Source organism: Acinonyx jubatus, chromosome D4, assembly GCF_027475565.1.
Source record: "Acinonyx jubatus isolate Ajub_Pintada_27869175 chromosome D4, VMU_Ajub_asm_v1.0, whole genome shotgun sequence".
In the NCBI taxonomy this organism is placed as follows: domain Eukaryota; kingdom Metazoa; phylum Chordata; class Mammalia; order Carnivora; family Felidae; genus Acinonyx; species Acinonyx jubatus.
Window position 1 is genome coordinate 52,919,987 of NC_069391.1, and position 12,595 is coordinate 52,932,581.

Consider the following 12,595-nt stretch of genomic DNA (forward strand, 5'->3'; position numbering starts at 1 on the left):
TATGTCCTTCTCAAAATCACATAATTTGTGCAATGAAGTCGCCCTACTCTAATTCTGATAGTATCTACTGGTAACAGTTGCCCATATTATCATGTAACTACAAATGAAACATGGCCTTCCAGAAATCAAAGACTAGGAATCATTTTTGCATTGAGTAAGCTAGCCAACTATTGCACTCATGCTTTAATATCATAAGCATTAAAAAGACATGTAAGGAACTGAATTATTATTTTTTAAATACCTGTACTATAAATTGTAACTCTCTTCTTTCTGCTTCCCATTGTTCTGCTTGTAATCTAAACTCCTCCAATGTTGTCTCCCTGATATGACACTCCATCTCATTCTTCTCCTGCTGATGTTTTTCCAATGCTTCCTTTATATGAATAAAATCTTGCTTTACTATTAGGTCAGTGAAAGTCATCTTTCTTCCTTCAGCCCCAATTTAAGCATACAAAGGGCTCGCCTTATCTACAGACTGCTAAAACTCATCATAATTTATGTTAAAATTATTAATAGAACTATATCATGTTTTGATCATCAGAATGTAGATGTGAATAAGAAACTAAGGTTATCCATTTAATTTAAACAACGTTAGAGAGAGAGAAAGAGAAAGAAAGAGAGAGAGGCATATGTTTAACCCAATTTCTCTAAAAAATTTAACTTCAGAGGTTTGAACAAAATGATATGACACAGAGACAAAACAAAGTAGATTATATGTAATCTATATGTAAATCTACACGTAAAGTAGGTAACATGTAAAGATCTAATTACCTATGAACAAACTGGATTATTCCTGGTAATTTACGTACAAATCTAACAGAGAACCTGTATTTACCAAAGGTGAGAAGGAAGGAGTTTTGTGCAACAAATCAGAATGTTAACAATTTGAAAAGTCAAAAAAAAAAATTTTTAAGGTTTGGACTGCAACTAATTTCTAGTTCTACAGATAATACTTGCAAAAGGTTTTTCTTTTGGGTTTTCCTAGTTGTACTACATTTACAAGATCTAATTTGGTTCAAACTCTTAAAAATATAAAATGCAGGTCCCCAAGAAGCCCAATTTTCTAATCTATAGGGTTTAAAACTAAGTTCCCATTAACACAAGGAGAAAGAGTCTGTGTCTTATATGAGAAGAAGCCTTCTGTGTCTAAATAAACAGAAGGGATCTGCATAATAAAGATTACCCTGATAACTTTCACTAATGGAAACCATCACAAAGGGACTCAAGCTTTTTCCCCTCTGCTGAAATAGTGTGACTCCTATTCAACCCCAAATACCCGCAAAGTCTGTGCAGATCAGTTCAAAGCCAATAGCATAAAATTAAGCAGAGTTCTCCTATCCAGTAGCTAGGCAAGATCACAGAAAGATCTTATAATTTGAGGTGCAGGCTGATGGACTATTAAGGAAGGCTACTGCCATTATGTTTCTTTCCACGTAGCCGTAGCCGCAAGACGTAAGGTTATACAGGGCCACCCAGGGACTTGGAGCACCAGTAGGCACCTAGGCTCCCCCCATTCAGCTACTAAGGGAGCCCTTGCACATACCAGGCACTGTTCTATGGTCTGGGAACATCACACAAAGACAAGAGACAAACTGTGTCTGACATGGAGAAAATCAGAAGATCTGCTGACAATGCCATGGAACCCTTATACTGAAACTTTCACACTGACTAAATGCTTGTGTAAAATTACTTTTAATAAAGATTTCCAGAATTCTGAAAAGCCATATATGCCAGTGGCAAATATAAAGCATTTCTATCATGTATTTTTTACTTTAAACTGGTGCTTCAAAAAAAATGGCAAATATAAGCAATCAAAAAGCTATCTTTTAAGGTGTAGGCAAATTCAACCTTAAGTCATACTTTTACTTTAGAGAATACAAAAAAAAGAAAAGAAAAAGAAAAAAAGGAAAAAATGGGAAAATAAATAGCTCAGTAAAAGGTCATCAAATATTTTTGATGTCATGTCTAAATAGAAAGGGCTCTACATAGATAATGAAGTTTACATCAGAGACATAAATATTTTTTGTATCTATTAGATATTCAGACCTAAATCTAGGGCCCACATTTCTAAAATTCTAAATTTTCATGCTACTGGACCTAAAGGTTCTCATCTTCTTATAATCCCACATAAATTGAGCTCTTTTAGTTTGATCAGAGATCTCAAACTGTTTTTCATAAAAGAGGCAGTGTACATATTAATGTATTGCTAAAGCATATTACAAAAGAGACCCACAAAAATGCTCCTGAAAGGAAAGAGAGGGAAAGAGACACAGTGGGTGAGAGGAAACCAGATTTTCTTGATTTCTGGTAGTTATTTTCCTTTCCAAGGATAACTTCAAATAACATGTAACACATCTCAATGAATATAGAAAATTTCCTTTATAAAAATAAGGTACCTGTAGAGTTTTCTCTAGTCTGCTTTTTTCTTTCATAAGTAAATCATGTTCTCGATTGCAATTTTGAATTATATTGTCTCTCTCCTCCAAATCACGTTCAAATCTTCTGCACTCTTCTTTCCATTTCAGCTGAGAAGTCTGGAATGCTTTCTCGATCTCATTTGCCTTTCCCTGAAGTTCTGCATTCTGAGCTGTTAAAAATATAAAAGAATAATAGGTATATTTCCAACCACAGATTAAATCCCTAGGAGTTCAAACACCTAGGCGTTGGAGTTGATTCCATTTACAGCGTGATCTTAGGACAAAAGATTTAACCACTTCACATCAGTAAGCTCTAGGAGAGCTCACTGTTTCAGAATAATCTATTCTCTAATTTCCTAATCTCTTCTTCCCCTCCAGACAATGGTGATTTTGCCATGAAATAGTATGACATGTTCCTTTTTTTTTTTTTTGAGAGAGTGAGGGTGCGAGTGAGAGACAGAGAGAGAGAAAGAGAGAGAGAGAGAGAGAGAGGGAGAGAGAGTGAGAGAGAGAGAGAAGCGGGGCTCACACAAAGCGGTGCTCAAACTCATAAACCATGACATCATGACCTGAGCCGAAGTCAGATATTTAACCGACTGAGCCAGTCAGGCGCCCCAATATGACATATTCCTAGAATCATGCCCAAGTTTAGGTGTACCTATAGCACCAGCTACATTCTACTGCTTTTTCTCCTATTCAAGAAAGTAAGTCAAATATTGTGGGGAGTTTTTTTTTTGGGGGGGGGCACCTGGTTGACTCAGTCAGTGGAGCATGAGACTCTTGATCTCAGGGTTCAAGTCCCACACTGAGTGTAGACATTACTTAAATAAATAAATCTTTTAAGAAAAAAATGTGGGCTTGGGGCGCCTGGGTGGCTTAGTCGATTAAGCGTCTGACTCTTGATTTCAACTGAGGTCATGATCTCATGGTTCATGAGTTCAAGCCCCACATCAGGCTCTGCACTGACAGCACGGACCCTGCTTGGGATTCTCTGTCTCCTCTCTATCTGCCCCTCCCCCACTCGTGCTTGCTCTCTTTCTCTCTCAAAAATAAACTTAAAGAAAAAAATTTTTAATTTCATTAATGGCTATTCTTCTATCTTCCTCTGTAAAGTGTCTGTTGAAATCACTTGACATCAGGAAAATAACATCCTATCTTCTCTGGACTTCAATCTCCTCATAATTAAATAAAAGTCATTAACTTGTATATCTAGTGCCTTTCAATTCTTATATTCCTAAGTTCCAGGTAGTGGTGTGGTTATTAAATGCCAGAGGTAATCAAAAATACTTCCAACCGATGGCAATAACCTAAGACAGCTGGCCAGTTAGGGACCAGAACCTTTACAATGACTACAGCTTAACATTTGTTCAGTCCCACGTGCTTAATAAAATACTTTCGGTTTTTTGTTTTTGTTTTTGTTTTCATTTCATCCTTAAAACAACCTAAGTTAGGGGCGCCTGGGCTCGGTCAGTTGAGCGTCTGACTTCGGCTCAGGTCATGATCTCACAGTCCGTGAGTTCGAGCCCCGCGTCGGGCTCTGTGCTGACAGCTCAGAGCCTGGAGCCTGTTTCGGATTCTGTGTCTCCCTCTCTCTCTCTGCCCCTCCCCTGTTTATGCTCTGTCTCTCTCTGTCTCAAAAATAAATAAACGTTAAAAAAAAAAAAAAAAAAAACCTAAGTTCAAATATCAGTAAGTAAGTGGTAAAACCAAGACCTAAACCTAAATCTTCTGAATTCATGCTCAATATTCTTTTAATTAAGACCTGCTACGTACAAGAACTTTCATAGCAACACTGGGGCACCTAGCTGGCTCAGTCAGTAGAGCATGTGACTCTTGTGAGTTCGAGCCCCACTTTGGGTGTAGAGATTAATTAATAAAATCTTTTAAAAAAAAAAAGGAATGTTCATAGCAACATTATTCTTGATAACCAAAAACCGGACATTACTCAAGTGCCCATTAGCAGAAATGGATAAATATAATGTGGTATGTCATACAATATAATATTAAGCATCAATACAAAGTTCATACAACAATATGAATAAACTCACACACAATGTTGAAGGAAAGAAGCCAGATATGAAAGAGTACATATTATATGATTCCATTTAATATAAAGTACAAAAAACAGGCACAATTTATCCTTGCTATTAAAAATCAGGGTAGTAAGGGCACCTGGGCGGCTCAGACTGTTGATCTCGGCCCAGGTCATGACCTTACAGTTTGTGAGTTCAAGGCCCACATGGGCTCTGTACTGATGGACCAAAGCTTGCTTGGGATTCTGTCTCTCCTTCTCTCTGCCCCTCCCCTGCTTGTGCTCTGTCTCTCTCTCTCAAAATAAATAAATAAACTTAAAAAAAAAAAAAGGGGGTAGTAGTTATCCATGTGGAAGGACTGCAGGTAATTTCCCATTTCATGGTATGGGTGCTTCTTCTGAGTTATACACTTACACTAGGCACATTTCTTTACATATATTATACTTCAAAGATTTTTAAGTGTTCATATGCTATATAACAGTGTTTGAGGATTAAATCCACTGCCTTTTTCTTCTTTAGGCACCACACTCTGACCCTATGGTTCCCAAACCTAATCAACAGAATCACTTGCAGTGCTTCTTGGACATATAGATTCTCTTGAGCTAGAAATTCTCATTCAGACTACATGTGATAGGAGGCCTATGAATTTTTTTTTTTTAAGCTCTGTGTGATTCTGCTGATTGACTATTCATGGAACAACTGCTCTACAAAGTGATTAAAAGAATTCTGAATCCCTTTTTCCATACATATACAACATAAAAAAAAAATCAATGCAAAGTAGATGAATGTTCACATACTGTAGAAGCCTTTATACCCATGCAGCAAAGTCTGTCCATCAAAGGCCAAAAATCCAAAACCCCACCTCTGACCCTAGATGGTAAACACACCCAACAGGGAGCAGTGATATACAATAAGGGCAAAACCCTCAGCATGGGGAAAAATAAAACTAGTCTTACCACAGAGCTTTTCTTGGATCCTATGTGCCTCAGCTAACCTTTCTTCAGCAGCCCGTCTTCCGAGACCAGCTTCCTTTCTAGCAACAGCCAGGTCATACTCCAGACTTTGTCGCAATGCCTCTCCTTTTTCAACCTCGGATCGCAGCTTGGCAATCTGGCTCTCATAGCTTGCCAGCTAACAACAGATTTCGAGATCATGAACCAATATTAAAATATGTCACCAAGATGATGAGATCGTGCACGCAAACATTTAAATGTCTCAGAGGAATTTGTTTCTATAATATTTATAAGACAAGAATTTATCAATTTATACTTTTCTAGAAGACTGGAAAAGAAGCACTAGCCTCACCAAATGACACTCATTAGTTTTCTAATTCTAGAGAATCCACTAGAGAAAAAAATAAAAAGCAAAAAATTCTTATATGATCTTACAAAAATAAAGAGAAATCACAAGGTTTTTTGGGGTTTTGTTGTTGTTGTTGTTTGGTTTGTTTGTTTTTTAAGTAGGCTCTATGCCCAATTTGGGGGCATGAACTCACAACCCCGAGATCAAGAGTCGTATGCTCTACCAACCGAGCCAGCCAGGCACCCCTGAATAATTGCAAGTTTTCATCAGAAATAGTCATGACCAAGGAGTGAAAAAATGCATGAACATAGTTAAGTACTTCAAAATTCATTCTCCCCTCTCTACTTCCTATTCTTTATATGAAATCAAGAAGCAAATTACATCAGGGCACCTGGGTGGCTCAGTCGGTTAAATGCCCAATTCTTGATTTCAGCTCAGGGCATGATCCCACGGTTCATGAAATCATGCCCCGAGTCGGGATCCGAGCTCACAGCACAGAGCCTGCTTGGGATTCTCTCTCTCTCTTTCTCTCTCTCCATCTCTCTACTCTTCCCCCACTCACACTCTCTCTCAAAATAAATAAACGAATTTTTTTTAAGAAGAAAATTGCATCAAAGTATACTTTAATAAACACTGTCTATTTTATTTCTCTTGATTATAACATTACTGATGGAGCATAAAGTATTAAAAGTGCCAATTTTTCAGGGATTTTAATGAACTAATATCTAGCTTATCTAATATCTAGACAACTAGATATTTAATAACTAGATCTAATTTATCTAATATACTTCCATGAGTAGTATGACAGAAGATAGGTCAGAGAGTCAGAACTAAATGATTTATAAAGTACATTCCCACTCTAAAATTCTATAATCCAATCAATAATTCATTAAATAACATTAAACACTTCCTATGTGTCAGGGAGTCTAGGTGGCTCAGTCAGTTGAGCGTCCGACTTCAGCTCAGGCCACAATCTCTCGGTTTGTGAGTTCAAGCCCGCGTCGGGCTCTGTGCTGACAGCTCGGAGACTGAAGCCTGCTTTGGATTCTGTGTCTCCCCCTCTCTGTCCCTCGTGCTTTGTCTCTCTCTGTCTCTCAATAATAAATAACCATTAAAATTAAAAAAAAAAAAACACTTCCTATTTGTCAAGTAGAGAGAAATATATAAAAACATTATGGAGTCCCTGATCTCAAATAATGAAATGCTATAGAAAGGCATGTGGAATAGGTTTTCTAAAAGAGGTAAAAATGTTATGATAGTTCAAGGAAAACAATTATTTATTGCTGACAGTTGAGAAAGAGATGGTGGATGAGAGACAATGCTAGAAAGGCATCGTGTAGGAAAGCATTGAGCTACTATACCAGGCTAGAAAAAGACAGTCCCATTACCAGATAAGAAAAGACAAAAGAATTCCAGAATTCAGAATTTACCACAAGTAGCTGTTATTACATAGAGTACAGCAAGAGTTACACCTTTTTCCACATATAAAGAATAAAAAATACTAATTTTATCTTTAAGAAATTTTATTTTTTTTAATATATGAAACGTATTGTCAAATTGGTTTCCATACAACACCCAGTGCTCATCCCAACAGGTGCCCTCCTCAATACCCATCACCCACCCTCCCCTCCCTCCCACCCCCCATCAGCCCTCAGTTTGTTCTCATTTTTTAAGAGTCTCTTATGCTTTGTCTTTAAGAAATTTTAGAAAAGTAAATGTCTTCAAAACACACTTACAAAACAAGAATTGACAAATATCCTTTAATAGTGAATAATAAAACCACAGAATCTTAATTACATATTCAAGATAACTCACTTTGTTTCAGAATCACTCCATCCCGCCCTGCCCACTGTCTCCCCCACTAATGCCCAAGGAGAATAAAGTTCTTAATATTTGGGCATTTCCAGTCGTGCCAGTCATTCACCAGTTTGCCCTCAGATCCCCTCCCTGTTCTTCTACAGCTCTTCTCTGTATTGCATGAACTACATTTCCCAGGCTCCCTTGACAACTGGCCTCTCACGTTTGGCCAATAGGAAGCACCTGTGATACATTTATAAGAGCAGAAGTAGTGAAGCCAGGGTGGTTCTAGATCTAGCTCAGGATCTATCTCCAGCAGCTTCTCTGTCTCCCTTGTTGCTTCAAATCCTTCTGGACAGTCCCTCTTATCAATCAGTGAAGACCTCTCTGCAGGCAGAAATGGGATACTTTTGCAGTGACCCATGGCATACAGTGGGATCACAATTTGTTAAATTATCACGTGCAGTTTAGAATAAAATGTCATGTAAGGACAAGCCTTGAAGAAATGAGGTAGCAACTGCACATAACCATTAGGGCAGCATTGTTTATTTCAAGACCTGTAGAGCGGGAAGGCTAAATGTGACTATGTTAGAAAACTTAGATAAAAACAAAATGATAATCTCAGAGCTTTAGAAGCTCAGCTCCAACAGTCAGAAAGTCAGAGTTTCTATGTTGACTTTAAAAGAATCTCTTATATCTTGTCACCCCCGGCAGACAAGGTTAAGGACCACACACAAAATCTAATTATGGGGAATGCAGAATTACACTACAAGTTGAATGAAGAGTTTCACCAAGTTTCTAATGTTAAGATAGTATGTATCAGTTGGGCATTAAGTAGGAAGGTAGGAGATGGGATGAGGACTTCTGGAATTAGACAAACCTGAAAATTATAAACTTCCAAATCCCCCTACACATCCCTTACCAGCAAAAGCAGCTTCACCTCCCTGGGATAATTAGCCTTGCTTATTATTATTAAGCCTCTTGCTTAAAGACTTACTAGTGAGTGCGCCTGAAACAGTTGCCTTGCAAGAGGATTTGCGAAGACCCACATCCACCACTCTTTGTCACCATAGATTGACCCAGATGTTAGTGTGCCAAAGGAGAAATATGCAGCCTGCTCCAGGAAAAATAGCTTATGTACCAAAACAAATGCAAAATCTTGCTAATCTTGTATTAGTAGGAATGTGCAGAACATACATAGAATTGATTTGGACTTAATAAGCTAGTTCCAACAGTTTACTAGGATGGGTGACTGTTAAGCTGAACTTAACACCAGCCTACAATCACTTAATAAAGTCAAAATGCCAGTACTTTCCTGACATAATATGGAGATTTAAGGAGATGGGTGTGATTTCATCATGAGCAAACCAAAACCTCCCCTTTCCCCGACTACATCCTCTTCAAGAGTGCAAAGGATATTCTTTTCCTAATTAAATGCTATAAAATACACTGGAGTGGAAAACGTAAGCACCCTTAGAAAACTCTGGTAGCTAATCTCTATGTCCCAGAGATTACAGGAGATGGTGGAGACAATGGTGGAATATATCACAACTGAAATGAACTCCCCAGTTTTGATGGAAATAATGGACTTCCAGAGTGGCAAAGTCCCAGTGGTAGCAATTAACCAGCGCAGTACTCGGTAGGTACCAGGATTACAGTAGTAATCATAGCAGTCTGACCCCCAGTATTTGTGGTGGTATCTGATTACGGCGTACATAGGAATTAAAGACATGGGCAGCCTTCTAAAGCAGCGCTGTCCAATAGAAACATAAGGCAAGTCTCGTACGTAACTTTAAATTTTCTAGTACCAGTATTTTAAAAAGTAAAAATAAATACATGAAATTAATTTTAATCTTTTATTTAACCCAATGTATCCAAGGTTACCATTATTTCCACATGTAATCCTATGAAAAATGATTACTGACCTGCTTTGCATTTTTTGTACCAAGTTTCTGAAATCTAGTGTTTTACATTTACAGCACATCTTAATTCAGACTAGTCACATTTCAAGTGCTCAAAAGACATGTATATATATATTAGTGGTTTTTTTCTTTGCCCCTCCCCTCGGGCATCATACAAAAAAATGTTGGTAGTAATAACTTTTCAATTAAATTCATGAGGCACCCAACATAAAGACCCAGTAGTGACAATATGCACCATTTGTGAGATGGACACAATGACCAATAAGCCCATTTTGGTGAGTGTGGGAGCACCGTTGTATAGAGGGTATTTGAGTTGCAGCCTGGAAGGTACTGCCGTATGGGAGTTACATACGAGTATAACGGTGATAACGCTGAAGCATAAGATGTGGACCGCCAACCATTTGCCCGTTTGATCTCAGATCCATTCCCCAACCCCCTTCAGCCACTCTACTCTATTATATGATTCCCATGCTCCACCGCCAAATATCTCTACTTCCAGCAGCATCTCTGGCGGTAGCTGCACTCTTTTGAGGTCCATGTCCCCATCCCTCCCCTCCAGCACCCCAACACTGAACAGCCCTTACCATGGCTCTACTTTCCACCAGACAGCCCCAACTTCAGGACTCTGATCACATCACCTCTTCCCACTGGCCCTCTGGCCTAGAGGTGGTGGGGGCTTCCTGCTCTTACTAATCTGAATGGCCTCATCACTCCCTATTTGGATTCCTAGGTCTTCCATCATGTGTACAACCAATTCCCTCTATTAACGTCCCTCTTTTTTCCTGACTGGACCATATTTGATTTCTTCAGCTACCCACACAGCTAAGAGAAACATATCCTCTCTCCATGAGATTGTTTTCTCGCTTAAGCTTCAATACATGCAACAGCCACAAAATGGTGTCTCCCTCCTTTTTAAAACATGTCTGCGTTCTTTAACACCTTTACGCTCAACCGACTATGTCATCCCCCGTATCTACGTTTATGCCCCCGAGAGCATGCCTCAGCCTCTATAAGAAAGGTTTTTCACAATTTGTATGCCATGGCCCTCTGTGCAATCTGGCAGAGCCTTCTCAGGATAATGTAATTAAATGCATAAAATAAAACACACAACAAGAAGAATCAAAGTATAAAATCAAATATATAAGACAAAAGCAACCTTGTGATGCCATCATGTACTTCTTTAATAGCACAATGAACAACAAGCTCTACTGACAGGTCTAACAACCACTGTCATTTCAAAGTAGTGGCAAGTATAAACAATATTTTGAAATACTTCTATAACTTAATTGTAGATCTGTGACTTCTGGTGAGGATAAAGTCAAAAGTCCTGCTAATACCACTATGGCTTGTTGAAGGAGGGCTAACTGGGCTATGCCTTTCATAACTGAAAGAAATGCTTAATGTGAGTTAGAGGGTAATAAACATCAAATACAATTTTTTATTTTTAGGGGTGCCTGGATGGTTCAGTCAATTTTAAGCGTCCACTTCAGCTCAGGTCACGATCTCACGGTTGGTGGGTTCGAGCTCTGCATCAGGCTCTATGCTAACAGCTCAGAGCCTGGAGCCTGCTTCAGATGTTGTGTCTCCCTCTCTCTCTGCCCCTCCCTCACTCATGCTCTGTCTCTGTCTCAAAATGAATTATGTAAAAACGAATAAATGTAAAAAAATTTTTAATTTTATTTTTAATAAAACCATCCAAGTACATGGATTCCTTGATTTCGCTGTTTCTAAGGACCTCAGTTTAAGAACCCCTACTCTTAAGAGGCCTGGCTGGATCAGTCAAACAGTATCTTCAGGTCCTGAGGCCTAAAAAGTCTACTATTTTGTCGGTCCTAAGTTCCCAGGACCTTTTAGCTAAAGAAAGTTATATTGCTCTTTTTATCCTCTCCCATTCTCATTTCTCTAGATTTTCCTGCTCTATCATCACCATCTCGGCCAGGGAGACATCTGAATAGCTTCATGCTTGCATATCCTATTTCACACATCTGTATTACTGTGCTCAAATGATTCTAACAACCACTGCAACACCGAAAATCTTGTGGCATTGTCCCATCCAATCATCCACATCAACACAACTTAGTCTCATCTGGAAGCAGTGAGTCTTACAAGCAATCCCTCTCTCCATACCCTCTGCCTACTAGTAAATCTCAACAGTGATCTGCTCTTTCCATACCTATCAAAGAAAACTGAGGCTCAGAAAAATTAGATAACTCATCCAAGAACCCACAACAATAAAACTCCTAGAGATTTTAAAGATATGTATTTTAGTTTATTTTTACTGAGATATAATTGACATATAACATTGTATTAGTTTCTGGTGCACAACATGATTTCATATTTTGTATATATTGCAAAATGATCACCACAATAAGTCTAGTTAACATCTGTCACTGTACATAATTACAAATTTTTTCTTGTTATAAGAACTTTGAGATTCACTGTCTTAGCAATTTTTAAATACACAATATAGTATTAACTACAATCACCATGCTGCATATTACAGCCCCATGACTTGTTTCTTTTATAATTGGAGGTTTGTACCTTTTGACCCCCTTCACTCATTTTGCCCACTCCCTGCACCCCACCTCTGACAATGACCAATTTGTTCTCTGTATCTGAGCTTGTTTTTTCGGTTTTTGCTTTTAGATTCCATATATGAGATCATACTGTATTTGTCTTTCTTTGTCTGACAATTATTTCATTTAGCATAATGCCCTCAAAATCCATCCATATTGGGGCGCCTGGGTGGCTCAGTCGGTTGAGCGTCCAACTTCAGCTCAGGTCATGATCTCGCAGTCCGTGAGTTCGAGCCCCGCGTCGGGCCCTGGGCTAACAGCTCAGAGCTCGGAGCCTGGAGCCTGCTTCTGATTCTGTGTCTCCCTCTTTCTCTGCCCCTCCCCGACTCATGCTCTGTCCGTCTCACTCTCAAAAATGAATAAATGTTTAAAAAAAAATTTTTTTAAATCCATCCATGTTGTCACAAATGGCAAGATTTCATTCTTTTTTATGGCTGAATAACATTCCTCTGTGTGTGTGTGTGTGTGTGTGTGTGTGTGTGTGTGTATACACATGCATTTTCTGTATCAATTCATCCACTAATGGACATAAGACTTTTTTTTAAGAT

At 38.5% G+C, this 12,595-nt stretch overlaps 1 protein-coding gene across 13 annotated transcripts in view; it reads right to left on the bottom strand.

Annotated features, from left to right (window-relative positions):
- Nucleotides 1-12,595, bottom strand: part of CCDC171 (coiled-coil domain containing 171) — a 304,789-nt gene that overhangs the window by 271,432 nt on the left and 20,762 nt on the right. For 10 of the 13 annotated variants that reach the window (XM_027047203.2, XM_053205076.1, XM_027047202.2 and 7 more), the window contains 3 exons: nt 5,407-5,581; nt 2,397-2,587; nt 242-373 (listed from right to left, as the gene is read on the bottom strand). In XM_027047203.2, coding sequence (XP_026903004.1) covers nt 242-373; nt 2,397-2,587; nt 5,407-5,581 — 498 coding nt within the window. The remainder of the gene's footprint in view (nt 1-241; nt 374-2,396; nt 2,588-5,406; nt 5,582-12,595) is intronic. The other 3 variants (XM_053205079.1, XM_053205080.1, XM_027047201.2) reach the window with 2 other exon arrangements.